Source organism: Bos taurus, chromosome 23 (genome assembly GCF_002263795.3).
Source record: "Bos taurus isolate L1 Dominette 01449 registration number 42190680 breed Hereford chromosome 23, ARS-UCD2.0, whole genome shotgun sequence".
Lineage (NCBI taxonomy): Eukaryota > Metazoa > Chordata > Mammalia > Artiodactyla > Bovidae > Bos > Bos taurus.
Genome location: NC_037350.1, coordinates 7,394,687 through 7,422,429, shown reverse-complemented (window position 1 = coordinate 7,422,429; position 27,743 = coordinate 7,394,687). Strand labels below are relative to the sequence as shown.

The 27,743-nt window shown below is 48.7% G+C and overlaps 1 protein-coding gene, 1 non-coding gene and 1 pseudogene across 2 annotated transcripts; all 3 read right to left on the bottom strand.

Moving 5' to 3' along the window:
* Positions 1 to 1,706, bottom strand: LOC100139414 (HIV Tat-specific factor 1 homolog; annotated as a pseudogene).
* Positions 1,707 to 23,010: 21,304 nt separating this feature from the next.
* On the bottom strand, positions 23,011 to 26,868 carry RING1 (ring finger protein 1). The gene is made up of 7 exons (NM_001105051.1): positions 26,763 to 26,868; positions 26,546 to 26,668; positions 25,681 to 25,841; positions 25,366 to 25,581; positions 24,127 to 24,516; positions 23,674 to 23,950; positions 23,011 to 23,428 (listed from the first exon to the last, which is right to left on the bottom strand). Exons 2-7 carry the CDS (start codon positions 26,621 to 26,623, stop codon positions 23,327 to 23,329), a joined length of 1,224 nt encoding a protein of 407 aa, NP_001098521.1. The 5' UTR covers positions 26,624 to 26,668; positions 26,763 to 26,868; the 3' UTR covers positions 23,011 to 23,326.
* Positions 26,869 to 27,547: 679 nt separating this feature from the next.
* On the bottom strand, positions 27,548 to 27,610 carry MIR219-2 (microRNA mir-219-2). The gene has a single exon (NR_107849.1). It is a non-coding gene; the product is annotated as a microRNA mir-219-2 (primary transcript).
* Between the last annotated feature and the right edge of the window lie 133 nt (positions 27,611 to 27,743).

Below are 27,743 nucleotides of genomic sequence, written 5' to 3'. Positions count from 1 at the left end.
TTTGTACTTCTTTTTTGAAGCACCAGCTGGAACTTTGCCACTTTGTAACTTATAGCTTCAGCTGAAACTTTGCCACTTTGTGATTTTTATTGAGATAGTATAGTTGGTTTACCATGGTGTGTGCAGCAAAGTATTCAGTTACACGCATACATACACATTCTTTTTCATATTCTTTTCCATCGTGGTTTATCACAGGATATTGAATGTTGTTCCCTGTGCTACACAGTAGGACCTTGTTGTTTATACATTCTATATATACCAGTTTGCATCTACTAACCCCAAGCTCCCAGTCTGTCCCTGCCTGTAGCTTCTAATTTTATCTTCATCAAAGAGCTTTAATGCAAGATCCAAAGATCCCTTCTTCAAATAACAGCATAGCCTGTCTCCTTTAAGATTTCTTTGGTTATCTTTGTAAAAAACAAAACAAAACAAAAAAACAAACACAAAACTTGACTTTAAATTCTTCTGAGGATCTCTCAAAATAATGCAAAATTTGGATGTCAGCTGTGTAACTTCACACACTATAATGTCTGGAGGCAAGTCAGATATATCATACATTTGTATTTCTATCTTTATCAACATGAAACCATCTCGATTCTTTCTTTTATCTCCCCTCTTTTGGGGATCAGTGGGTTTGAGGGTTTTTTTTTGCGGAAGTTCCTCTGCATCTCCAGCGTTGAGGTCTTGTATTTTTGCAGTAGAGCTAGCCACGATATCATTAGAAAAGCCATAATTGGCCTGATATGTAGCAGTGAAACCTTCTGTGGTCTTGAGGAACCAAGCCTTCCATCCAGACCCTGTGTGGGCAGTGTCCCCAGGCTGCTGGCCCCAAAGAGTCCATTTTTTCTACCGGAATCCTCTTGGATGTCTTTGATCTTCAAGTCATTTTTGCATTTGCAGCTGCTCATCAAACTCCTTGTTTCCATCCAAGGGTCGCTATCCTACCTAGCACAGGGCAGGGGCCAGGAGAGCCAAGAGCCTGCTCCACCAGGCTTGGGAGCACGACCAAGTTATCTGAGGCAACTGTTCAGACACTGTTCTCAGTGTTTAACACACTAAGTCATTGAATCACAGGTTGGCTCACAGCAACTCTGTGAGGATGGAACTATTGTTATCCCCATTTTACAGATGTGAAAATGAGGGTCCAGAGCCCTTGACCAAAGTCTTGCACGGCAAGGCTGGGATTTGAATTAGGAGGTCTGCTCCGCATCCTGAACCACCACTTCTCACAGTTTCCCAGAGACTGATGAGATGATATCCAGCCTGCCTGTACATTCCCTGGCCCACCTACTCTACGGCATTACTGTTTCCACAAGACTGTGCTTTTTGGCTCCGACCCACCCCCTGCCCCGCTGACACGCGCTCTAATAAGCTGGGAGCCTCCTCCTACCCCTCACTTCTCCTTGGAGTGCTCCCTTACTTCCTGACTTCCACTGAAATTGAACTCTCCCTGGAGGGTACCACCTCCTCTGCAGGCTTCTAAAATGAGAGATGTTTGTTTTCTCATACATGAGGGTCCTTTCTTCCCCCTCAGACGGCTGCCTCCAGACCCTCATCCTCCACCCCCAGTTTCTAGTATAAAATAACTCACGGCCTCTGAGGCCCAACTGTTGGGCTAAATTGCCGTTTTCCTTCCTTTTGGCTACTGTCTGCCTCACTGCCTCACTCAGGGGGCCACTGGCACTCAGCAGACTGCCTCTTTCCATCTCATCATCCGAGGAGAGGACCCATTCCCCACCTAGCTCCTCAGCACGTTGGTGACTTCATGACCTGGACCGTCTCCACTTCAGCTCAGCCACTGCTTCACACTGTCACGCCCTGGCCCTTGTCATCTGAAGCAGCTCTTCCAGAATCACTCAGCTCCCATCTATCCTTCCTCCCATCCGTCTCTGCTCCTCTCATGACCAGTTTTCAGTCTCCTAGGACCTCCAGGTCAACGGAGCATTCCTTCTTGCATCAGCCCTGCCTTATGCAGCTTCACGTCTGTGCTTCTTCATTTCATCAACTCTCTTGCCATCAACTCTCCTGAACTCCCTCGCACTAGTGTGTTTTCATCCTTCATACGTCTCAGGCAAAAATCTCAACCCTGGGTGAGCCTAATGATCTCTTTTCTCCAAGATTTTACTCTGCAAGTCAAGAAACGGAGGAAGTCTCCAGCCAGGAAACGGTCACCACTCCTCATTCGTGGTCCCTACGAGGCATTGCCTAGTGACCCAGCCACACCAGGCTGGTCATTGACCACTTTAAACTCCCTGAACCTGGAGCCGATGAGGTGCCTCTCTGTCTCTCACCTCATATTCATGTGGTGATCTTGCTTTTACACCACAGAGAAAGCTGAAGCCGTTAGAGGTGGACTCCTTCGACCACCTGTCACCAAATTCACAAGGACCTGTGCTCATCTTTCCCTCTTCCTTCAGAAAAGAGTGACGGTGTTCCAACCTGGTGCATCAAAATTGCCTGGAGGGCATGTTGAAACATATTTCCTGGATTCGGAATCCACAGTGCTAACCATTACATGAGGGAATTTCAGGATCCCTGAGGAGGAACATGGCCATCCAATCAAGGATGTGGTTCAAGAGACACCACTTCAAATGCTGGAAAATATGAGAGAATGAATGAAAATGAAAAAATGAGAGAACACATGGAATTCCTGGTCCGATGAACAGAACAAAATGATTAGCAAGCAGATAATAAATAATAATAATAATAAATTTTATTATTTATAATAATTATAATTATATAATAATTATTATTATAATTATAATACTTATAATAATATTATTATTTCTTGAGTTGTGGTGGGAAACTCGGTGTTCCTCTCGAGTGGAGACGGGTATGTCGGGGAACTTCTTGAGTTGCCTAAAGGGTGTCAAGTACCCTTCCGAGGCTCAAGACGAAAGGTGGGATTTCTCTTGACACACGGCAGCAGAAAGGGGCCTCATCTCGCGTTGAGGGGAGAATCTCCTGGGGTTTCTCCAGTCGTGGCAGGGAACTTGGGGTTCCTCTCGAGTTGCGACGGGGACCTCAAACCCACTCATATTGCCTCAGGATAGTCAAGTCTCCATTTGAGTTGCGAGGGGCCTCTCGGGATTCCTCTGCAGTTGGTGCAGGGGCATAGGGCCTCATCTCGAGTTGAGGCCGGAACCTCAGGGTTCCTCTTCAGTCCTGACATGGATCTCGGGGTTCCTATGGAGTTTCAACAGGGGAGTCAGGCTTCGTCTTGTGTGGAGACATGGAATTCAACTTCCCTCTCGAGGTGTAAAAGAGGTGTCAGGCTTCCTGTCCAGTGGACACAGGGTGCTGGGGCTTTTTCTCGAGGTTCCATGGGGCTGTCACCCCTCCCTTCGTGTTTTGAGTCTATCTTCTGGGTTCCAGTCAAGTCCATGCAGGGGAATCAGGCTTATCTGGAGTGGATGGGGAAATCGGGGTCTTTTCGAACTGAGGCACGACTCCTGGGAATGTGCTCGAGTTTCAAGGGGAGACTGGCCTCCCCCTGAGGGCCGACGGCAACGTCGGGATTCCTTTCCCGACGAAGCAGGGGAATCGACCCTCATCTCGATTAGAGGAGGGGGAAAACGGGGCTCTTTTTGAGTTGTGGTGTGAAACTCAGGGTTCCTCTCTAGTGGGGACGGGTATCTCGGGGACCTTCCTGAGTTGCATCAAGGGTGTCAAGTACCCTTTTGCATTTCAAGAGGGAACGTGGGGTTTCTCTCGAGACACTGCTCTGGAAAACGGCCTCATCTCGCGTTGAGGGGAGAATCTTGTGGTTGTTCACGAGTTGCAGCTGGAAGCAACCCAGGAGATTTAAACCCAGGAGAAGCAAACCCAGGATATTCTCCCCATTCTGCAGCTTCTGTGGTTTCTTTTCCTGGACATTTTTCTGGCCACCTAGCACACATTTGTGTACACACGCTCATGCACACATGCGCGCGCGCGCGCGCGTGCCCCCCCACACACACAGGCTTTGTTCTTTTTCCGAGCCCAGGAAACTCTCACTTCAAGTCAACATGTGAAGCCCTGCAGTGGTAAAATCCGGAAAATCTGATTCCCGACAATTTGCCCCATTTTCTAAATCAGATCCACATCGTAGCTAGTCTAGGCCGTGGGGTATGAAGAACAGAAGTCACACCTCCTGAGCTCCGGCCTAGATGGGCAACTCATACAGGCATTGGCCTGTCTGCATTTGGCAGATCAAGTCTGGGGAAACGGTTCTCACTGAATTTTGCAGAAGATGCTGCGGTTAGGGAAATGGGAGGACATGCCCACAGTCACAGGTCTGAAGCTGAGGCTCTTTCTGTGTTTGGGGTCAGAGAGCCTGCAGACTCCAGGAGCAAGAGTGTGAGTGGCTGCCGATCATTTTTCTCTTGTCTTGTGACAGAGTGTCAAGGAGGAGGAAAAGGCACCCCCTAAGAAGTACGCCATCAAACCGCCCAGGGACCTGACCAGCAGGTTTGAGCAGGGCCAGGATATGAAGAGACAGGAGGTGATCAAGGCTGAGGAGGAGAATCAGCGGAAGCAGGAGGAGGCACGCCTCTTGGTGTGTCCACCATCCTCAGCCCTCAAGCCATGAACTCGGCTCCAGAGAAGGGGCTGCTAGGAATGGGGAAACAGATACAGGCCACGAAGGGATGTGTTTATGGGCCCCCAGGTTCAAATCCCCTCCTCCCTCTTCCAAAAACACCACCTCCACCGGGCCAGGCGGGAATCCCAGTGGTGGTCGGCCAGATGCTAATACTACAGAGCTGTGCTGCCCTCCCATCATCCTCCCACCACCCGCCCACAACCCGCCCATGATCCTCCCACCACCCGCCCACGACCTGCCCACCACCCTCCCACCATCCTCCCATGACCCGCCCATGACCCACCCACGATCCTCCCACCACGCGCCCACGACCCCACCACCCTCCCACGACCCACCCATGACCCGTCCATGACCCGCCCACGACCCGCCCACGATCCTCCCACCACCCGCCCACCACCCGCCCACGACCTGCCCACCACCCTCCCACCACCACCAAGATAATAATAAAATTATGGCAACAGAAAATGATAACAATCCCTTTAGAAAATATCATTAAAACGCAGATTCTGGGATTCTGACCTTTAAAAGTCAGAGGATTTTTAATAGATATGGACTGTTTGCAGATTTAAAGATGCATTCATATAGATATTTAAAAAATTAATAAGTATTAAAAAAAAACATGTTTTGAGATTGGTTCAAGGTGGTGGAGTAGAGGGACGTGTACTCATTACCTCTTGTGAGAGCACCAGAATTGCAACTAGCTGTTGGACAACTATCAACAGGAGGACCCTGGAACCCACTTAAAAAGATACCCCCACAGCCAAAGACAAAGGCAAAGCCACAAGGAGATGGTAGGAGGGGCACAATCACCATGAAATCAAATCCCATACCTGCTGGGTCGGTGACCCACAAACTGGAGAACGATAATACCAAAGAAGTTCTCCCACTGCTGTGAAGGTTCTGAGCCCCATGTCAGGCTTCCCAGCCTAGGGATCCAGCAAAGGGATTAGGAATCCCCAGGAAATCTGACTTTGAAGGCCAGGGGGGTTTAACTGCAGGACTTCCACAGGAGGAAACAGAGACTCTGCTCTTGAAGGGCACAGACACAGTCTCCTGTGCACCAGGACCCAGGGGAAAAGAGCAGTGACCCCACAGGAGACGGGAGCTGGCCTACCTGCCTGTGTTGAAGGGCTCCTGTGGCAGCGTAGGCCAGAAGTGGCCTGCTGCAGGGACGCGGGCACTGGCAGTAGCAGTCCTAGGGGGTGTCCTTTGGCCTGAGCCCTCTTGGAGGCCACCATTAGCCCTACTGTAGAGCCTGTAGGCTCCAGGGCTGGGTTACCTCAGGCCCAGCAAATAACGAGGGAGTGAGTTCAGCCCCACCCATTAGCAGAAAATCAGATTTTATTTTACTGAGTAAAATTTTTAAGTTTTACTGAGCACAGCGCTGCCTGCCAGAGCAAGATCCAGTTTTTCCCACTGCAGTTCCTCCCCTCAGGAAGCTTACACAAGCCTCTTAGCCTCCTCCACCAGAGGGCAGACAGAAGAAGCAAGAACTACAATCCTGCAGCAGCCAAAATGAAAACCACAACCACAGAAAGTTAATCAAAATGAAAAGGTAGAGGATTATGAAGGGGTAAGATAAAATCCAAGAAAAATAACTAAATGAAGTGGAGATAAGCAACCTTCCAGGAAAAGAATTCAGAATAATGATAGTGAAGCTGATTCAGGATCTTGGGAAAAAAATGGAGAAAATGCAATGAACGTTTACCAAAGACCCAGAAATGGGCTTCCCTGATGGCTCAGTTGATAAAGAATCTGCCTGCAATGCAGGAGACCCTGGTTCGATTCCTGGGTGGGGAAGATCTGCTAGAGAAGGGATAGGCTACCACTCCAGTATTCTTGGGCTTCCCTTGTGGCTCAGCTGGTAAAGAATCTTCCTGCAATGAGGGAGACCTGGATTCGATCCCTGGATTGGGAAGATCCCCTGGAGAAGGGAAAGGCTACCCACTCCAGTATTCTGGCCTGGAGAATTCCAGGGACTTTATAGTCCATGTGGTCACAAAGAGTCAGATACTCACTGAGCAACTTTCACTTTCACTTTTCAAGGCCCCAGAAGAACTAAAGAGCAAAGAAACAGAGATGAACAATACACTAGAAGGAATCAATCACAGAATAACTAAAGCAGAAGAATGGATAAGTGACCTGGAAGACAGAATGGTAGAAATCACTGCTGCAAAACAGAATATAGAAAAGAGAATGAAAAAAAAATGAAAACAGCTTAAGAGACCACTGAGACAACATGAAATGCACCAACATTCCCACTGTAGGGGTCCCAGAAGGAGAAGAGAGAGAGAAAGGACTTGAGAAAATATTTAAAGAGATAATAGCTGAAAACTTCCCTAACATGGGAAAGGGAATAGTTAACCAAGTCCAGAAAGCACAGAGTCCCAGGCAGGATAAACCCAAGGAGGAATACACTGGGACAGACAGGAATCAAACTGACAAAAATTAAAGACTCAGGTAAAATATTAAAAGCAACAAAGGAAAATCACAAATAACATACACAGGAACTCCTTTAAGGTTATCAGCTGATTTCTCAACAGAAACTCTACCAGCCAGAAGTCAATGACATGATATATTTAAAGTGATGAAAAAGAAGAATCTACAACCAAGAATACTCTACCCAGCAAGACTCTTGTTCAGATTTGGCAGAGAAATCAAAAGCTTCACAGACAAGAAAAAGTTCAGAGAATTCAACATCACCAAACCAGCTTTCCAACAAATGCTAAAGGAATTTCTCTAGGCAGGAAGTACAAGAGAAGAAAAAGACCAAAAAAAAATAAACCCAAAACAATTAGGAAAATGATAATAGAATCATACACATCAATAACTACCTTAAATGTAAATGGATTAAATGCACCAACCAAAGACACAGACTGGATGAAAACATGTGCATTTATGCACTTCTACTTAACACGTTACTTAATCTCCCAAACTGTACATAATTATTTTATATTGTTAGGTTAATCATGTTCCCATTAACTTGATAGTTATAAATATCAACTAGTTACAACTATCAACTTGATAGTTACAAGTTACAACCTGATAGTTATAACTATCATTTTTTTTTTTTTTTGGTCTGGCTATTGATTGTGAAAACTGATCAGCATCTTTTATCACTGTAATAATATGGACCACATGGACCACAGCCTTGTCTAACTCAATGAAACTAAGCCATGCCCATGGGGCCACCCAAGACGGGTGGGTCATGTTGGAGAGGTCTGACAGAATGTGGTCCACTGGAGACGGGAATGGCAAACCACTTCAGTATTCTTGCCTTGAGAACCCCATGAACAGTATGAAAAAGCAAAAAGATAGGATACTGAAAGATGAACTCCCCAGGTCGGTAGGTGCCCAATATGCTACTGGAGATCAGTGGAGAAATAACTCCAGAAAGAATGAAGGGATGGAGCCAAAGCAAAAACAACACCCAGTTGTGGATGTGACTGGTGATAGAAGCAAGATCCGATGCTGTAAAGAGCAATATTGCATAGGAACCTGGAAAGATAGGTCCATGAATCAAGGCAAATTGGAAGTGGTCAAACAGGGGATGGCAAGTGTCAATGTCGACATTCTAGGAATCAGCGAACTAAAATGGACTGGAATGGTTGAATTTAACTCAGATGATCATTATATCTACTACTGTGGGCAGGAATCCATTAGAAGAAATGGAGTAACCATCATGGTCAACAAAAGAGTCCGAAATGCAGTACTTGGATGCAATCTCAAAAATGACAGAATGATCTCTGTTAGTTTCCAAGGCAAACCATTCAATACCACAGTAATCCAAGCCTATGCCCCAACCAGTAACGCTGAAGAAGCTGAAGTTGGACAGTTCTATGAAGACCTACAAGACCTTTTAGAACTAACACCCAAAAAAGATGTCTTTTTCGTTATAGGGGACTGGAATGCAAAGGTAGGAAGTCAAGAAACACCTGGAGTAACAGCCAAATTTGGCCTGGGAGTACAGAATGAGGTAGGGCAAAGGCTAATAGAGTTTTGCCAAGAGAACACACTGGTCATAGCAAACACCCTCTTCCAACAACACAAGAGAAAATTCTACACATGGACATCACCAGATGGCCAACACCAAAATCAGATTGATTATATTCTTTGCAGCCAAAGATGGAGAAGCTCTATACAGTCAGCAAAAACCAGACTGGGAGCTGACTGTGGCTCAGATCATGAACTCCTTATTGCCAAATTCAGACTTAAAAACCATTCAGCTATGACCTAAATCAAATCCCTTATGATTATACAGTGGAAGTTAGAAATAGATTTAAGGGCCTAGATCTGATAGACAAGAGTGCCTAATGAACTATGGACGGAGGTTTGTGACATTGTACAGGAGACAGGGAGCAAGACCACCTCCAAGAAAAGAAATGCAAAAAAGCAAAATGGCTGTCTGAGGCGGCCTTACAAATAGCTGTGAAAAGAAGAGAAGTGAAAAGCAAAGGAGAAAAGGAAAGATATACCCATTTGAATGCAGAGTTCTAAAGAATAGCAAGGAGAGATAAGAAGGCTTTCTTAAATGAACAATGCATAGAAATAGAGAAAAACAATAGAATGGGAAAGACTAGAGATCTCTTCAAAAAAATTAAATATACCAAGGGAACATTTCATGCAAAGATGGGCACAATAAAGGACAGAAATGGTAAGGACCTAACAGAAGCAGACGATATTAAGAAGAGGTGGCAAGAATACACAGAAGAACTGTACAAAAAATATCTTCATGACCAAGATAATCACGATGGTGTGATCACGCACCTATAGCCAGTCATCCTGAAGTGTGAAGTCAAGTGGGCCTTAGGAAGCATCACTACAAACAAAGCTAGTGAAGGTGATGGAATTCCAGTTGAGCTTTTTAAACTCCTAAAGGATGATGCTGTTAAAGTGCTGCACTAAATATGTCAGCAAATTTGGAAAACTCAGCAGTGCCCACAGGACTGGAGAAGGTCAGTTTTCACTCAAATTCCAAAGAAGGGCAATACCAAAGAATGTTCAAGCTACCATACAATTGCACTCATTTTGCATACGAGCAAGTTTATGCTCAAAATTCTTCAAGCTAGGCTTTAGCAATATATGAACAGAGAACTTACAAGCAGGTTTGAGAAAAGGCAAAGGAACCAGAGATCAAATTGTCAACATTTGTTGGATCAGAGAGGAAGCAAGGGAATTCCAGAAAGACATCTACTTCTGTTTTACTGACTACACTAAACCCTTGACTGTGTGGATCACAACAAACTATGGAAAATTCTTAAAGAGATGGGAATATCAGATCACCTTACATGTCTCCTGAAAAACCTGTATGCAGTTCAAGAAACAATAATTAGAACCTTACAGGGAACAACTGACTAGTTCAAAATTGGGAAAGGAAAAAGACAAGGCTGTATATCGTCACTCTGTTTATTTAACTTATATCCAGAGTACATCATGTGAAATGCCCGGCTGGATGAAGCACAAACCAGAATCAAGATTGCTGGGAGAGAAATATTAACAACCTCATGATACCACTGTAATGGCAGAAAGTGAAGAGGAACTAAAAAGTCAAGAGATGACAGTGAAAGAGGAGAGTGAAAAAGCTGACTTAAAACTCAATGTGGGAACAACTAAGATCATGGCATCCGGCCCCATCACTTCAGGGCAAATAGAAGTGGAAAAAGTGGAAGCAGTTACAGATTTTATTTTCTTGGGCTCCAAAATCACTGTGGATGGGAATGCCACCGTGAAATTAAAGGATGCTTGCTCCTTGGAAAAAAAGCTATGACACACCTGGACAGCATATTAAAAAGCAGAGACATCTCTTTGCCAACAGAAGTCCATATAGTCAAAGCTGTGGTTTTTCCAGTAGTCATATACAGATGTGAGAGTTGGACCATAAAGAAGGCTGAGCACTGAAGAATTGATGCTTTTGAATTGTAGTGCTGGAGAAGATTCCCGAGAGTCCCTTGGACAGCAAGGAGATCAAACTAGTCAATCCTAAAGGAAATCAACCCTGAATATTCATTCGAAGGATTAATTGAGAAGCTCCAATACTTTGGCCACCTGATGCAAAGAGCCAACTCATTGGAAAAGACCCTGATGCTGGGGAAGATTGAAGGCAAAAGGAGGAGGGTGGCAGAGGCCGTGATGGTTAGATAGCATCACTGATTCAATGGACATGAATTTGAGTAAACTCCAGGAGATGGTGAAGGACAGGGAAACCTGGCGTGCTGCAGTCCATGGGGTCACGAAGAGTCAGACACGACTGAGCAACTGAACAACAACAATGATGTTGTTTAAAATGAAAACAAACAAACAAACAGGAAATGAACGTGTGATACAGTATAAGTACAGTACAGATTTTGCTCAAATTTCACAAAATTTTACAGTGGTGTCCGTAATTTGTTTTCATGCCCTAGTCAAGATTCCATATTGTATTAATTGCACTGAGCAGCTTCAACAGCATGCAGCAAATTCTGTGAAATTCTGTTCTCATTTTTATTCTGTTATGAATGTTTTCTAATTTTCCCCATTACGGCTTCTTAGATACATCCATCACTTAAAAGTAAACATTTAATTTCCAAATATATAGGATGTTTAAAGTATCTTTGATATTAATTTCTCATTTTGACATTCATTTTTCATTTAAATGATTTCTTCTCTGTAGTCACCGTCTGTGTTTTTCTTTTAACTTTATTTAGTCTTTTGATGGCTATGTCAAAGATCTCTCTTGGACTGCGCTTGAAAATATGTGGGTTACTTTCAAATATCTTTTGATATTGATTTCTAACGTAATACCACAGTGTTAAGAGAACAGACTCTGTATGATTTCAATATCTTTAGATCACGAAATTTTGCACCTTATTTTATGTCCCTGGACATGTTCCAGTGTCTCTTGTTTTATAGTCTATGGAAACTTGAATAGAATATGTATCCTGCTGTTGTGTGAAAATCATATACATCTTAAGTATGTTCAATTGGTTCATAGTGCTTTTCAGGTCTACTGTATCCTTCTACTTCTCTGTCTATTCATTCTATTCGTTTTTGAGAGTTTGATATTGAAACACCAACTAGAAATTCTTAATTTATCTACCTAAAAAATAATTGTAATATATATTGGAACCATATGTAACTCTGTTCTGTATTTTCCAAGTCTCCTGTAAATGTGTTATCATACTTTCATAATTTAGAAAAGAAAAAAGAAGGGGAAAAAACCACGTTTCCTATTCAGTGTTGGGTGGGTGGGGCTAGAATTTTCATTTGTGACTAGTTTCCAGGTGATGCTCAATGCTACTGGCTGGGGACCCCACTTTGAGAATCCCAGGAGCAGAGGCATTGGCCTCCTCTTGCTCAAAGCCGGTTTCTCCCTGTGACTGCCTCTCATCTTCCTGATTAACCCCACTCCCCCTCCTGAATCTTCAACCTCTTCCTCCCAAAGTAAAACCCCCAAAGCCAAAGCCTCCTCCACCTCATCTCCTCCTCCTCTGACTGTTCCTGGTACATCATTCAGCCTCACACTTATAGCGTGTATACCTTGATCAGATCCTGACTTGAAAAAGACATATATAAAATAAATTTGGGTTGGGTTTTTTTTTAGTATATTCTTTAAAGTATATTCTGTAAAGAATATTAAGTATATTCTAAGCATATTCTGTAAAGAATATTCGGTAAAGAATCTGCCTACATTGAAGGAGACACCGGAGACTCAGGTTCAGCCCCTGGGTCGGGAAGATCCCCTGGAAGAGGGCATGGCAACCCACTCCAGTATTCTTGCCTGGAGAATCCCATGGACAGAGGAGCCTGGTGGGCTACAGTCCATAGGGTTGCAAAGGGTCGGACACGACTAAAGCGAATGAGCACGCACAGGCATGTATGTATAAATGATAACAGTTGTTACATTAAGTGCAGTGGCGAATTCACAACTGATCATTGTACTATAGTTTCAACATTTCCACATGTTTAATTGGAAAAGACTCTGAGGCCAGGAAAGACTAAAGGCAGGAGAAGCGGACGGCAGAGGATGAGATGGTGCGATGTGATAGTTTCAGGTGGACAGTGAAGGGACACTGCATATACATGTATCCATCACCAACTCAATGGACATGAGTTTGAGCAAGCTCCGGGAGCTGGTGATGGACAGGGAGGCCTGGCGTGCTGCAGTCCATGGAGTCGCAGAGTCAGACACGACTGAGCGACTGAACTGAACATGTTTAAAATTTTTAATGAAAAGCTGGGGGGAAATTCTCTCTCTAGTGCCTCATGCCCACTCTTTCCTTAACACACTTTGGCTGGTGTCTGCCCTCCCAAGTCAGGCAAGTGCATTTTCTGTGAACCTCATGTCATTAAATCCATTTTTCAGTTGTCTTCTACTTGACCTCTCACCAGTATTCAACACTTTGGGCCATTTCTTTATTGAAGCACAGTCTGGTCTTCCCTTGGTGTTCAGGACTGAGGGCTCTCCTGTGTTTCTCCTCTCCCCCTGGCTGCTCCTTGCACCTTTGTGTCCTCATCCTGCTCTGTCTGGCCATCCTGGCCAGCCTTGAGCCAGATGCTCAAGGCTCGTGTGCCCTGGACCCCTCCTCTTCTCATGCTACATTCTCCCTCCAGGGGATCCATCACGACTGAGCCTTGGTTTCAGTTGCTATCAGCTGATCACTCTCAAATGTATGTCTTTCCTCTGGTCTCCAGACTTGTGGATCTGATTTCCTACCTGACATCCCTACGTGCATGTCTCAAAGGTCCCAGAAACTTAGCATATTCAAAAGTGAATATGTGAAAGTGAATTTGAAGTGAATACGAATATGATCACAAACAGTGTCTCCTCAGATCTGGACCACAGATGTCCTGCCCTGGTCCACAGACTTCAGAGGACCTCCTCTATCACATACAGCATTTATGAGACAAACCTGGGCACCTCTGTCACTTGGGATCCAGCCCTCAGTTCTGGCACAGCACACCCTGAAACCCCGAACATCTGCTCATAATTAACACTCTTCTGGCCCCAGGGAAATGCTTCTGCAATCTCTTGCTCTATATCCTGGAAATAAAAGATGACTACAATTGAAGCCTGTGAAAGGCTGAGGTTGAGCCTCTGCTAGATTCCGAAGCACACACTTCTGGAGGGTGGGGAGAATTTAATCAGCAACCCAATTAAGCAAACCCTCATTTTCCCATTGCCTCTGTTCCTCTCTATCTTATTCTTTCAAAATAATTTTTAAAAGCATTATAGTTACAGCCAAAATGCATCCCATTTCTCTTGTTCCTGGGTGGTAATTATCATTCTGAAGTCATTAGAAATTATTCCCATGCATATTTTGTACTTTGACAAATATGTTTGTTGCAAGTTTGGGGGAGAATGGATACATGTATATGCAGTGTCCCTTCACTGTCCACCTGAAACTATCACATTGTTAAACAGCTATACTCCAATAAAATAAAAAGTTAAAATGGTAAAAAAAAATTTTTTTTTTTTTTTGAATCTGGAAGGGAGCTCAAAAATCTCCCCTGAGTAAATCAAGTTTAGAACTCACCGATAAGTAAATAAATAAAATATTAAAAATATGCTTTTTAAAACATGTATCATTGTTGGTATGTTATTTATTTGGCTGTGCTGGGCCTTAGCTGCAGCACTTGGGGTCTTTAGCTGTGCTATGCGAATGCTTGGTTGCAGCATGTGGGACCTAGTTCCCTAACCAGGGATCGAACCCGGGCCCCCTACAGTGGAAGCATGGAGTCTTAGCCGCTGGACCAACAGAGAAGTCCCTGTTTGTGTATTTTTAAACTCATAAATATCATACAACATCCACCTTATTATAAAATAAATTGTAACATCCACTTTTGCAACTTTCCTTTACTCAAATATTGGTAAACATAGCTATAATTCACTTATTTTAACTGTTGTGTAGCAGTGCATTGTAAGAATAAACTGTACTTTATTTATGCATTCCTTTATCTTAAGGATAGATTAGATTGTTTCCACATTTTCTGGACAAACAAATGATACTGCCATGCCCATTCTTGCCCTTGCTTCCTTGTGCATATGGAGAAATGTTTTCCTAAGGAATACATCTAGAAGCCAGGTCGCTGGGTTTTAGGGTATGTGTATTTACAGCCTGAAGTGTTGCCAAATCTCCCTTCAAATCTGTTATAGTTGTTCACGCTTCGATCCAAAATGGCTGAGTTCCTATTATCCCACATTTTTGTCAACAATTGTTGTTATCAGAGTTATTTTAATGTTATTGCTACAGTGAAGTAGACAGTTTGGGTTAAGGATGTTGAGTGTCTTTTGATGTTTATTGGCCATCTGGTCTTCCTCTTTGGTGATCTGCCTAGTCACAGCTTTTGCTCATTTCTCCCTGTCTTGTTCTTTTCTTGTTGATCGACAAGGGTTTTTTCTTTTTCTTTTTAATTCCCCTTTCATTGATTTTGCTTGGTATGAAGGAATTCTTTCAGCTTTATTTTTTACCACATCGTGTGGCTTGCAAGGATCTTAGTTCCCCAATCAGGGGTCGAATCCAAGCCCATGGCAGATAAAGTGGAGGTTCCTCACTGCTGGACTGTTAGGGAATTCCCTGCAAGAGTTCTTTATAAATCCTGAATACTCATCCTTCGCTGGTCATATAGATTGTAAATAGTCTCTAAGTCTGTGGCTTGTCTTTTTATTTGTTATGCTGTTTCTTGTCTCATCGAAGTTTAAAATTTTTTTAAAGTAGCTTATGTATCCATCTTTGCATTTTGGTCTTATTTAAGAAATCCTGCCCTATGCTGATATTGTCAATATATTCTCTTGTATTTTCTTCAAAGAATTTCAAGTTTTATTTTTCACATATTGTTAAGTTATCTGATATTTATTTTTGGATGTGTTGTAATGCAGGAACCTATTTTGTTTTTTATTGGGATAGACAATTAACCCCAGACAAATTAAGAAATAGTCCGTCCTTTTCCACACGTCAGTTTTGTCTGTACTAAGTCCTCATATCTTTGAAGGTCTAATTTGTCCATATGCCAGGACGACACTACTTTAAATCACACCAGAGTTATGGGACTTCCCTAGTGATCCAGGGGCTAAGACACTATGCACCCAACACAGGATCGAACCAGGTTCGATCCCTGGTCAGGAAATAGATCCCACATCCCACAACTGAAAGTTCCTGCATCCCACAGCTAAGACCCAGTGCAGTCAGATAAATAAACAAATATATTAACAAAAATCACTCTAGTTTTAAAGCTGTGATATACGGTGAGGCAAACACTCAAGTATTCTTCCACTTCAAACTTGTTTTGACTCTTTTTTGGCCATTTACCCTTCTACAAAAATTTTAAGAACAGCTTGTTAAATAAAATATCTATCTAGTACAAATAGAACTGTACTAGATTTACAGACCTGAGGAAAATGATCAATTTTATATTGAAGTTTCCTCTTCATGAGCATGGTGTACTTTTCTTTTCTGGGGGGTCTTATTTTCATGTTCTCCAAAAGAGTTTTATAATTTTGTTCATAAAGATCATGCACATATCTTGTTATATTTATTCCTAAGTATCATAAATTTTATTGCTATTACTAATGATATTTTCTTAAAACACAATCTTCTGTTTATTGCTGTTGTATAGGCATATTGGTGTTTGACTATTCATCTTGCCTCCAGAAAGCCATGTGCTAGTTTTTGTTTGAGGGTTCTCATAAGTTTTCTTTGTAAATAGGCAATCATCTGTGTACAGTGATGGCTTTCTTTTTTTTTCTTATTGTGTCAGTTCAGACCCCCCATCTCGCCAGCACAAGTTGAGTAAGAACAGTAAAAACTAGGATCTGTGTATTAATGTTGGAAGTTATTTTCTATTCCTAGTTAGCTAGATTTGTTTTTAAAATCAATAGTATTAAACATTTTCCTGTGCATTCTCTGTACCTATTGAGATAACCATATTTTTTCCTTTTAATAAGTCAATATTGTAAATATCATTAACAGATTTTTAAGCAGACCATCCTTGTACTCCTGGAATAAACACTGCTTAGTCACATAGACACACATGCATATATACATGTACTTGCATAAACTCCGCTGGACTCGGTGTGCTAATATTTTATTTAGCAATATTTTATTTATTTTATAGGATTTTCACTCCTATAAGTTCAGTTGGTCCTCTTTTTCCATTATCTAAGACAGTCTATGTAAATAAATACACAGTTCCTTCAAGAGTTAGCAGAATAATACTTACACAAACCATTTGGGTAGTGTGTGTGTGTGTGTGTGTGTACGCATACATAAAATTTCCCATTCAATTTATTAGGATTTATAGATCTGTTAGGCTTTCTATTTCTTCTTGGGTCAACTTTGGCTGCCTTTTATCTAATTTGCCTACCTCTTCAGGATCAAGATCTCATCTGTCCCTGGGGGGCTGATAAACAGCCCTTAGTTAACAGAACCAGTTCCTTCCCTGCCCCCTCCTTAGAACTCTAGCTACAGGCAGCTCACTGGTTTTGAGTTTCCTCTTTGTTTTTGGACCAAGGATTTTACTTTCCCTTTGAGAACTCAGTCATACATTTAATTTTTTTTTTTTTTTTTTTTTACTTTTAATCTAGTATTTCTAGGTGATGGTGCTTTCAGATTTTCCAGTTTCTCCATCTTGCTTGATTCTGATGTTCCCATTTTACAGATAAGAAAGCTAGGGTTCAAAGTGGTTTAAAAGTCAGCTGAAGGTCACATCACTAATACTTTTACCCAGTTATTGAACCCAGATTTCTGGTTCTGAATCCTCTCCTGTTGCCACATTATACTGAAGCCAACCAGGCAAAACCAGGAAGGAGCATTAGAAAGTCAAAGCGGTGGTGGGGTGGGAGAGAGGCTGAAGAGGGCGTGGATATATGTATACATACAGCCCATGGGATTGCAGAGCGGCTACGACTGAGTAAGCATACACACACACAAACACAGCTGATTCACTTTGTTGCACAGCAGAAACTAACACAACGCTAAAGCAATCATACTCCAATAATTATTATTATTATTATTTTTAAGTTAAAGGAGGAAGGGATCTCACGGGCAAGGTGGAGAAGGCTGGAACGGGGACCCTAGGGTGGAGATGGATGATGCCAGGAAACATGCAGGAAGGAACGGTGTTGGGGAAATGAGACTTCTGGGCTGCAGCTGCTGGACAATCACTGCCTCAGTCCATTCTAAGATCCTGAAATACGCAAGCCCCTGCCCCAGATTCAGGCGCGCATGCACCCTTCCAACCGGCATTTCAACTCAGTATTCACAGTGTCCAGTTCCGGGTCCCAGGAATGCTGAGAAGGAGCAGGCGCAGTCACGGCTCCTGCCCTCAGGGAGCTTACGTTCCAGGGGAGCCAGACTCCAGTCAAATAATCCCCCCAAAATGTAGACCTGCGACCTCGCCCAGCGCCTTGGAGGAGGAGCGCGCCTCGGCTTGGGCGCTCTGAAGAGGGGAATTTAACCCGAAAGGAGGGTCTGGGTACCTTCCCTGAGGTTATGGTAAAGGTAAAGGAGCGGAGACTTAAGAATGAACAGGAGCTAACTTAGAAGAGAAATGGAAGGAGACTTTCAGGCAGAGGGTCCAGGCAGCGGGAGAAAGGAGGACGCGGCAGAGTGAAGCGCTGAGTGAAGGCGGGTTGAGCGGAGGCCAGCGGGGCAGACCTCCCAGAGCCTTAGCGGCCAGGTTAACGACTTGGGTCTTTAACCTAAGGTCAGTGGGAAGCCATTGACTGTGCTTCAGCAAGGTGCCCCAAACCATCAGATTTGCATTTCAGAAAGGTCTGTCTCACACAGCCCTCTGCTTGTTTATTGAAGGCCTTTCCCAGCCTCTCCAGCGATCTCCGTGATTCAAAGAAGAGCCAGACTGTCCAGGTGGCGGATGGATCAGGGAGGTGGAGGGATGGAGAAGAGTGAACAGACTTGAGAGATATTATAATGGCTACCCCCGATAGGACTTGATCCTAGATTCAATACTGAGACAGTATGAACCCCTGAGATCAAATTCTTTGAAGGCAGGGGCCACATCACACACCTGTCTGTGGTACCCAGGTTGTGACATGTGGTGGACTCAACACATAATTCCTGAAATGGTGAAACTGACCAGCAGCCTCTCAAGTGATCCTTTCACTGCTAAGGTTTTTTAATCTCTTCTTGAAGTGACGTGAAGTCGCTCAGTCGTGTCTGACTCTTTGTGACCCCATAGACTGTAGCATACCAGGCTCCTCCGTCCATGGGATTTTCCAGGCAAAAGTACTGGAGTGGGTTGCCATTTCCTTCTCCAAGAAAGTTTTCCCTGACCAGGAATCGAACCCGGGCCATGGCGGTGAAAGCGCAGAATCCTAGCCACTAGACCACCAGGAAGCTGTAATCCCTTCTTATGTGTGGCAATAACCAGCTTCTCTGATACATCACTGGGAGAAATCTGCCAAGTTCTAAAGAGTATTCTTTGTAAAGAGGAAGTTAATACAAGAATGAAGGTCTACCTTATCCTAGAACATGAACAGTAAGAATACATTTATTGAAGGTGCTGCCCAAGGGGTAACTCCCCCAGCAGAAACTTTTACAAGGGTCAGTGATGACACAGCTTCCCGGGTGGTCGAGTGGTTAAGAGTCCACCTGCTAATTCAGGGGACACAGGTTCAATCCCTGGTCCAAGAAGATCCCACATGCCTCGGAGTAACTAAGCCCATGTGCCACAACTACTGATCCAGTGCTTTAGAGCCTCGACTACTGAAGCCACAGCTACTGACGCCCTGGAGCCTAGAGCCTGTGCCTGGAAACGAGAAGTCAGCTCAGTGTGCACTGCCGCTGGAGTAGCCCTAGATCGCCGCAACTAGAGAAAACCCAAGCGCAGCAACGAAGACCCAGCGCAGCCAAACATAAATAAATAAATCTTAAAAAAAAAAAAAAGTGATGATGGTGCCCTTCGCAGGGCTAGGCTGGGCCCAAGGGTGCCCATCTTGAGGGATGCTCCTGGGACTCCCTGCTGATTCTTGTTCAAAACCAGTTTCCTAGCACATGAACAAGACAGTAAGCGAGTAGTCTTGTGGAAGAAGTACAAACGCCAGGAAGTGCTTGCGTTGGCCAGGGGTCTCTTGCCTGTCTTCTACACAGCCCTGTTCTACTTTTTCCACATCCAGAACCTCCCACTTTGTCCTCCAACCTCCCTTGGCTCCTTCCTCCTCTGGTCTCCATCTCCTCCATTTCCATGCTGCCTCCCTGGATATGTGCCTGAGCCCCCGGTGCTGCTGGAAAGAGCAGCCTTTGTCTGGGCTTTATTCTTAGCAAGAAGTGTGGTGAAGCTCATAGAAAAAACCCTGACATGGCCTGTGGGGCCAGGAGCGGGCACAGGAAGATGGCCTCGTCCGATGGGGTGCTGGGTGGAGCTTTAGCTCTGGGGGCAAGAAGCACCCAGCAGCCTCTGAGGGGAGTGATGGGGCTGGTTGGGATTTTTTTGGCGACAAGGATTTTGATGGTGGGTGTTGTCATGGAGATCTCTGGGGATTCAGTTGTCTCTATAAAGTTATGCTTTCAAAAAAAATCACAGGGAATCGAATCCATCCGAGATGACAGCAGGTCCCAGGCAGCCTGGTTAAACTTCTCAGATGGAGGACAAGAGATTGAAAGTACAGATTCCTTCCTAAGAAAAACTTTTCCCAGGGGATTAGATTGTGAACTAGAAGTGAGGTGGACCGGGCCGCTGCAGTTCCAAGTCAGTTGCCTGATGTGGCGGCTCTGGCCAGAATGGGGTGCAGTGGGGAGCGTGCTGCATCATGCCCCCCACGAGGAGGCAGTCGCTCTCACTCTGTTGGGGGGGTCTGTCCCCAGGGCCCTCCTCTGTCCCTCCCACTGGGCGTGGATGGTCGCCAAGGCAGAAGGGTATTTGGAGCGAAGCCACAGCCGTGGAGGCATGGAGGCTGAGCGAGCGGTAGGGCCTGTCTCCTGTGGGAGGGGGCAGGGAAAGGGCCGCTCACTCACATGCGCCAGGCAGTGCTGGGAGGGCTGGGGCAAGCGAAGAGGAGGTCCGCAGGCCAGGCTGGACAGGGCCTCGTGGTGGGGCAGGGTTAGCTGGGGGGTGACAGCAGATGGGGGGCCGGGTGTCTGTCCTGCCTCCTCCTCCTCTGCCTGGGCCCCCAGGAGGGGGGTGAAGGTGAGAGCAGCTGCTTGTGGGGGTGGGCAGAGGGACAGAGGTGGTACAGGCAGGCTGAGCCCCGCCCCCCGCCAAGTGGGTGGCCGAGGGCCTCAGTGACTTCTGCCTTGTCCCGAGGAGCCCCGGGTTCCTGTGAGGAGTTTGCCAGGGTTTGGGCGGCAGCCAGGCAACAACAGAGGCCTCAGGGTTGGGCCTCAGCTGGGCAGGGGTCTCCTGCAGCCCTGGGCTCGGGGGCTCAGCTTCTGCACGTAGATACATAATCTGCTATGGTCTGGGGACCAAGAAGCCTGGAAACGATAAAATGAGAGGAAGAAGAGGGGAGAGAGAGGCTCCCCTCGCTCCTCCGTTCCCCCCAGGTCCCCTCCCTGGAGGCACCTTCTCTGTGAAGCTCTCCTTAACCACCCTGAAGTTTCCAGCTCTTCTTAATCACTCTGCACCACGTCTGGGACCCCTCCTGCAGGGACCACTTGTCATTCATCCTCTAAGCACCAGAGCAATCTACCACAGGGGTTCTGCATCCCCCAACACACACCCCGTGCACATCAGACTGGACAAGGAGGGTCCCGCCTTGTACACATGCAGGTCCCGCCTCACAAGGCCCTTTCTGAAGCAAGGTTGCATGGTTTGTAAGCAGCCATCAGGGATCTGCACCACAATCTGTTATTCGCCTCCTTTCCTCTGTATCTTCTCGTTTAACAAAAGTCAAGCTTCCTTTTGTATACTTGGTGCTCACTCCGCCTCACCCACAGGTGCGGGTCAAACTGGCAGAGGCTGAAGGACTTGGGGCACTAACCCAGGGGGTGGAAGGGACAGAACTGGCACCTCCTGCACCCTCTTCCACCCACACTGGGGAAGAGAGGCGTGGGATCAGGGCTGGGAGTCACTTTTTCTTTGTTGTGGGCAAGGAAGATGTCCCTGGGGCGACAGCTCTGCCCGGCACTCACATGCAGTCATCACAGAGAAGGCAGGCCTGTGAAGTTGAGCGGCTCGGGGGCGGAGGAGGGCAGGGCGGGCGATCGGAGCGGGAGAGGCAGAGGGCGAGGGTGGGGCGGTGGGGCCTGGGGCCCGAGGAGGGAAGGGACCGGGCGGCCGCTGCAGCTCCAGGGCGAAGCAAGAGGGCGGGGAGCAGGCTGGCGGGCGGGCTGGCTGAGGGGGCGGGGGGGCGGTCGCTGCAGGCAGCCCCTGGAAGCAAAAACAAGCCGGCTTCATTCCAGATTCTTCTTCTTCGGCTCCCAACTCGGTACTCCCTCGACTCCTCCCCATCGGGTTTCTCTCCTTCGAAACCCCGGGAGAGATGCCTACCTTCCTGTCGCCTTCACATCCCGGGGGCGTCTCCCCCCAGGATGCCTGAAGTAGGAGAGAAAGGGAGCCAGGATGGAGGCTCCAGGAAAGGGGAGACGGGGCTCCTCCCGGAAGGAGGAAGCCGGTGTTGTCCATTTCTGCAGGGTGAGCGGTTTCAGGGGTGGGCGCCCGGCCACCAGGGCTGCAGAGGACTCCCCGTGTCCGCCGCACAGAGGGTGGTGGGCACGAGAGGGCGCCAGCGAGAAATGCTAAGCGTGCAGTGGGGTGCCCTTTGGGTCAGCAGGTCAGACCCCCAGGCTGACCCCTCCGCTAGGAGGGCCGAGGCTGAGCCAGCCGCAGGAGCTGGGGGCGCATATGGCGACAGAAACAGTAAGTGTGAGGGTCAGAGAGGCCGAAGCGCGGCCGGGGGCAGCTTTGGTCCCTCCTGGAGAGGGACCCCTCCGCAGCCTGGCGCCACACTGCCCAGATGCAGCCCCGCTCTCGAGGTGAGCGGGCAGCGAGCGCTTCACCGAACACCCCCAGCCCTCTGCTCTCAGCCACCTCTGAGACGGTGTGGAACTACAATCCTGGGTAGGGAGGCGGGGTCGCAGCCCTCCCCACCTCCGCACATTTTCTCTCCAGATTTAGAACCAGCTTCTCTGGCAGGGTCAAGGAATCATCCCCCTTCCAAACATCAAGGCCCGCCATGTCTACAGACATACCTTCCTCTCTTAAGTTACTTTTCCTGTGGTACTGACACCCCTGATCCCAGCCTGGGCATTCAGGTCACAGGGGCAAGCTTGGGAACTGACTTCACACCTCTCCACTCTTCCAGCTTCACAGATTGTTTCTATTTTCCTACGTATTTGCTGATTTGAAGATTCAGGAAAATGGGCCCTACACACCATGAATAGCCTTTGACATCTCCTCCCCATTTCCAAGACTACATGATTTCTAGGGTTCTCTCCCCAATCGTTGTTTCCATCTCCTTCTAGTACACCCCTGATAAAGAGACACAGAACCGCAGGTTTCAAAGAGGAAAAAAAGCAAATTTGTTGTTGTTGGTAGGAGGGCACAGAGGGGAGGGCTTTTCACTCTCCCCAGCATCTTGTGGACGGGAGGTTGAGGGCAATAGAAAAGGCAGCAGACGGGGGCCAAGCCCCACTCTGTACAATATAGAAGAATCTGATATAGATACTTTGTATAAAAGCCACTTGTCCTGTTTGTGTCGTCTTGCTGGCTGGTCAGGCTGGGGGGCTCTGGGGGACAAAGAAGCCAGGCAAGGGGTGGGCCAGGACTCTGGGACACCCCCTGGCCCCCATTCTCTGGCCGTCCCTTGTGGGGTCACTTTGGATCCTTGGTAGGGGCGTAGCAGAGCTCCAGTGGTCGGGACACCTTCCAGAACTTCTCATTTACCAGCTCCAGGGTCAGTGAGCCATTCAGTGTCTACAGAGGCGGCGGAAGGGGGAGCAGAAAAGTGAGATGAGACAAAAAGGACCAAAGGGAGAGGAAAGACAAAGAAACAATAAACGGGGTAAAGCGAGGACCCGGATGATGGGGAAGGAGGGACACAGAAAGGAGACAGGGATGCAGAGAAGAGGGCAGATGGGTGAGGGGGTCGGGTCTGCGGCTGCGCACCCCGCCCCCCTCCCCGCCCCCCTCCCCGCCCCCCGACACTCAGGGGCGCTCACCGTGAACGCCCCGCCCCCGGGAGCGATGTAGATGGTGTACTGCTTTTCGCTGACGCCCTCCAGACTGGGCAAGGCAGGCTCCTCAGGGCCGTCGGCTCCTCCGGCACCCCCACCCTCCCCACCGCCCCCGTCAGGTCCCGCGGTGGGGTCAGAGGTGCCCCCTCCAGGCCCTCCCGGTTCCCCCGCCTCTTGCTGCTGCCTCCGCTCGAGAGCAATGCGCAGGGCCAAGTACTTGGAGAGATGGTCCACTGTGGCATTCCCAGTGGTCTTCACATACCTGCGGTAGGAAAGGGGGCAGACTGAGGGCACAGACGCCTCAAATGGAGCAGCAAAGTGGGAGATGCGCACAGGGCCTCTGGGCTGGGGACTCTTTCTGGGTCTGGGCGAGGCCCACTCGTGATGGAGACCATGACCCTTGGTCTCTCAGTGGTCTGGGGAGGACGAGGCTCTCACCTAGTCTGGCAGTATTCTCCCTTCTCCACGAGCAGGGGGTGCGGCCGGAACACGAGCTCGATTTCTCCGCCTGGCTCTGGGGGGCTGGGAGCCCCGGGAGGGCTTGGGGGGCCCAGGGTCCCCCCTCCCAGGGTTCCTCCCCGGTCACCCGAGTCTTCAGAGCCGGCGCCCCCACCCACCCCACCAGTGCCACCCCCCCCTGTCCCTACACTGCTGCCCCCTGCACCCCCTCCGCGGGGTCGCTTGGGAGCAGGGCCTGGGGCAGAGTCCGGGGCCGAGTCTGAGCTCACGTCCTCTCCATCCCCCTCTCCCTCCCCGGGCTCTCCTTCGCCCCCACTCATCGTAGTGGTCTGATCTGAGCCGGGCATCGGCCGCCTCACACGCTGGGCCCTGTGGGAGCAAGTGGTCGAAATTAGAAAGCACCAAGGATAAGGGCTTTAGACTTTAAACTTCAGAGAGTTAAGAAACCAGGGCAATCTTAACGATGATCCCTAATATTTATTCCATACTAATTATGTGCCAAGCACGTTGCCAACTGTTTGCACTGATTGCCCCAAATTATACAAATCCTACAGACACAGATAGTTATACCATTTTTTTAATGGCTGACGAAACTGAGGCTTAGAGAGGTTAAATAATTAGTCTGAGATCATAGTCCCTTTGCCGCTCAAAGTGTGGTTTGAGGCCCAGGAGCACAGGCTTGGAGAAACAGAATCCAGGCCCAACTCCTGACCTACCGAATTAGAATTTACATTTTAAACAAAACTCTCAGGTAATTCAAATACACATTAAAGACTGAGTGATGCTGCCCTAGGAGGTGATTTAATTCCCGGCAGTGTGAACCCAAAGCTTATGCTCAAAAATCACTCTACTGCTCTAACTTCTAGAAAGTTAGAAGGTGAGGAATTAAGAACAGTGCCAGGGACTTCTCTGGTGGTCCAGCGGCTAAGACTCTGCACTCCCACTGCAGGGGACCTGGGCTGATCCCTAGTCAAGGAACTAGATTCCACATGCTATCACTAAGACCCTCTGCAGCCAAATAAGTAAGTATTAAGAAAAAAACAATAGTAGTGCTAGTTGCCAACGAAAAAGCTATGGTTCACATCCACGACCTCCAGGCATGACAGTTAGATGGTGGTCGACGCTCACGATGCTGAGGCCTAGAAGCAGAGACCCCCAGGTGTCTGACCCGTGGCTCCGTCCCATCGCCCCGCGTCCACCTCCCTGTGGCCCCCAAACCTGTGCATGGCCTGCATGCGCAGCCCCTCCTCGATGCTGGAGCTCAGCGCCTGCTGGTTGTGCAGGCGGCTGAGGCGGATGAGCACCCGGTCTTGGTGGGCCTCGTACTCCTCCCGGCTGGGGTAGATCTTAGAGATCAGAGCATCGAAGTTGGGGTCTGGCCGCAGAGACCGCTTGGATACCAGCTTCTTTCGGCAGGTAGGGCACTCCTTATTCCTGGGGTGGGAGAAAGGCGGCCCTGAGCCTTTAGTCACAGGGGACAGAGGCCCCACTCTCTCCCTCTGCCCCCAACCTCAAACACGTCCCTCCTGTTACCCGCTACGCAGTGCCGTGACGATGCAGTCAGAGCAGAACCGGTGGAGGCACTCCTTGGTTGTCATGGTATTCTTCAGCATGTCCAGGCAGATGGGGCACATGAGCTCTGAGTGCAGTGACCGGGGGGAAACCGCAATCTCGGTGCCATCCATGATGGCTTCCTGGAGACGGCAATGAGTGGAAAGGTGGTGGTGTAAAGAGGTAAAAAGGATCTTAGAAACAACTGGTTCATGAAACTGTTGTCTTGAGAAATACAGTGAGATGGCAGAATCTGGGTATCCCATTTGGCTACTTGAGGAAGAGAGAAATCCTAAGAGTAGATGCTTTGAAATAGGATCATCTGAGGTTTGGCGATAGGCCTGGAGATGGGCACGGCACAGATTTTCCTTCTAGGAAAGACTTAAGTCAACAGAATCTCTTCCAGTTCGGTCCTGGTACTGCCTATATCAGAATCCCCTATGGTGCATGCTAAAAACGCAGAGTCTGGGGTCCCATCCCATTACTGTTAGTGGCGAGGGGAGGGGGGGCGGTGTGTGTGTGAGATCCGGCCCAGAATTCCATTTTCAATGAACTCCCAAGGGGAGTAGTAAATGCACTGACTTATGCGGAACTGAAGACTAGGTAAGTTAATTTCAGCCTGTTTACTATCTTTCAAGCGAAGACAATAATACTTGGCTCTACCTCTCTGGCACGTCAGTTTTGAGGATTAAACGAGCTAAATGTGAAAAGTGATTCCAAAGCAGGGCAGGGAGTGAGAAGCTGGGCAGAAAGGGGCCAAAAGTGGGAAAGAGGCTGTGAGAAGGGGGTCTGCGGATGGAGCGGTCTAGTGAAAGGCAGTAAGTTGCAGTTGGAGAACCCCTGTCACCTGCGGGGTCCGGTGGAGCTCATACAGGCTCAGTTCCCACGTTTTGCTGGCGTTCTGGGCGTTCGCCGGCGTCGTCATGGTGACCGCACCAGGGCTGCCCCGCCGCCGCGCCGGAGAGGTGGGCTGGCGGATGGGGGAAGGGTGTCAGGGGGCCCGGCCCTCGCGCGGACCCCGCCCTCGAGGGCTCCCCGCACCGCGCCCCCGCGCGGCCCCTCACCCAGGTCCCGCCGTCGGCGCCCCAGCTGCCGCAGCGCCGCTCCCGGGGCCGGGCTCCCCGGCCGAGGCCGTCCGGTCCCCAGCCGCCACTCAGACAGCAGCTGGCGCCGCCGCCGCCGCCGCCGCCATGGCCCGGGCGCTGGGCCCTGCGTCACTTCCGCCCGCCCGCGCCCCCCCCGGCGGCGGGGACGTCACCCGGAGGCGCGCGCGGGTGGCAGCGCCGTGGACGCCGGTCCCCCGCCACCGCCGCCGCCATGGTCCGGGCGCTGGGCCCTGCGTCACTTCCGCCCGCCCGCGCCCCACCGCCCGGCGGCGGGGACGTCACCCGGAGGCGCGCGCGGGTGGCAGCGCCGTGGACGCCGGTTCCCCGCCCCCGGGGCCCGCGCCGCGCGGGGACCGCGCTCCTGTCCCCGGGCTGGCGCCGTCCCCTCCCCGAAGCCCCCGTGGAGGCCTCCGCTCCGCAGGGCGGGGCCCGGTGTCGCTGAACCCCTGGGAGGGGACGGCGGGCGTGGGGAGAGGGGCCGCCTCCCCCCGGCGGCTCTGGGGGCCTGCGTGCCCGCTTCCCCCGCACGGCTTCTCCGCAGTCCCAGCCCGGGATCCCCAGGCGGAGGCGGGGAAAGCCGCAGAGGAGTCTCTGCCGCTGCCGTCCTCCGGCCCCGTGAACACTGCCGAGTCCCGACTTGCCCAGGATCCCCTCCCCACCCGGGGGACCTGCGCCGCCCTCCGCCTTGGCTCTCCCTACACCCTCCGACCCGCTCTCCCCCTCGAGGTTTGGGGGCGACGGCTCGGGACGTCCAGACTCAACTCTCGGCCAGAGCTAGAGACTCGAGAATTGCGTTTGGACAATCAGGAGCCGCGGCCCGGGGCGGGGGAGGGAGGCGCCCAGGAGGTACGGGGGGATGGAGGCACCACGCGGAAGCAGGGACACACACGCACCCGCACGAGGTGGGGCCCCTCTCGGGGACCGGGTGTGCGCGTGTCG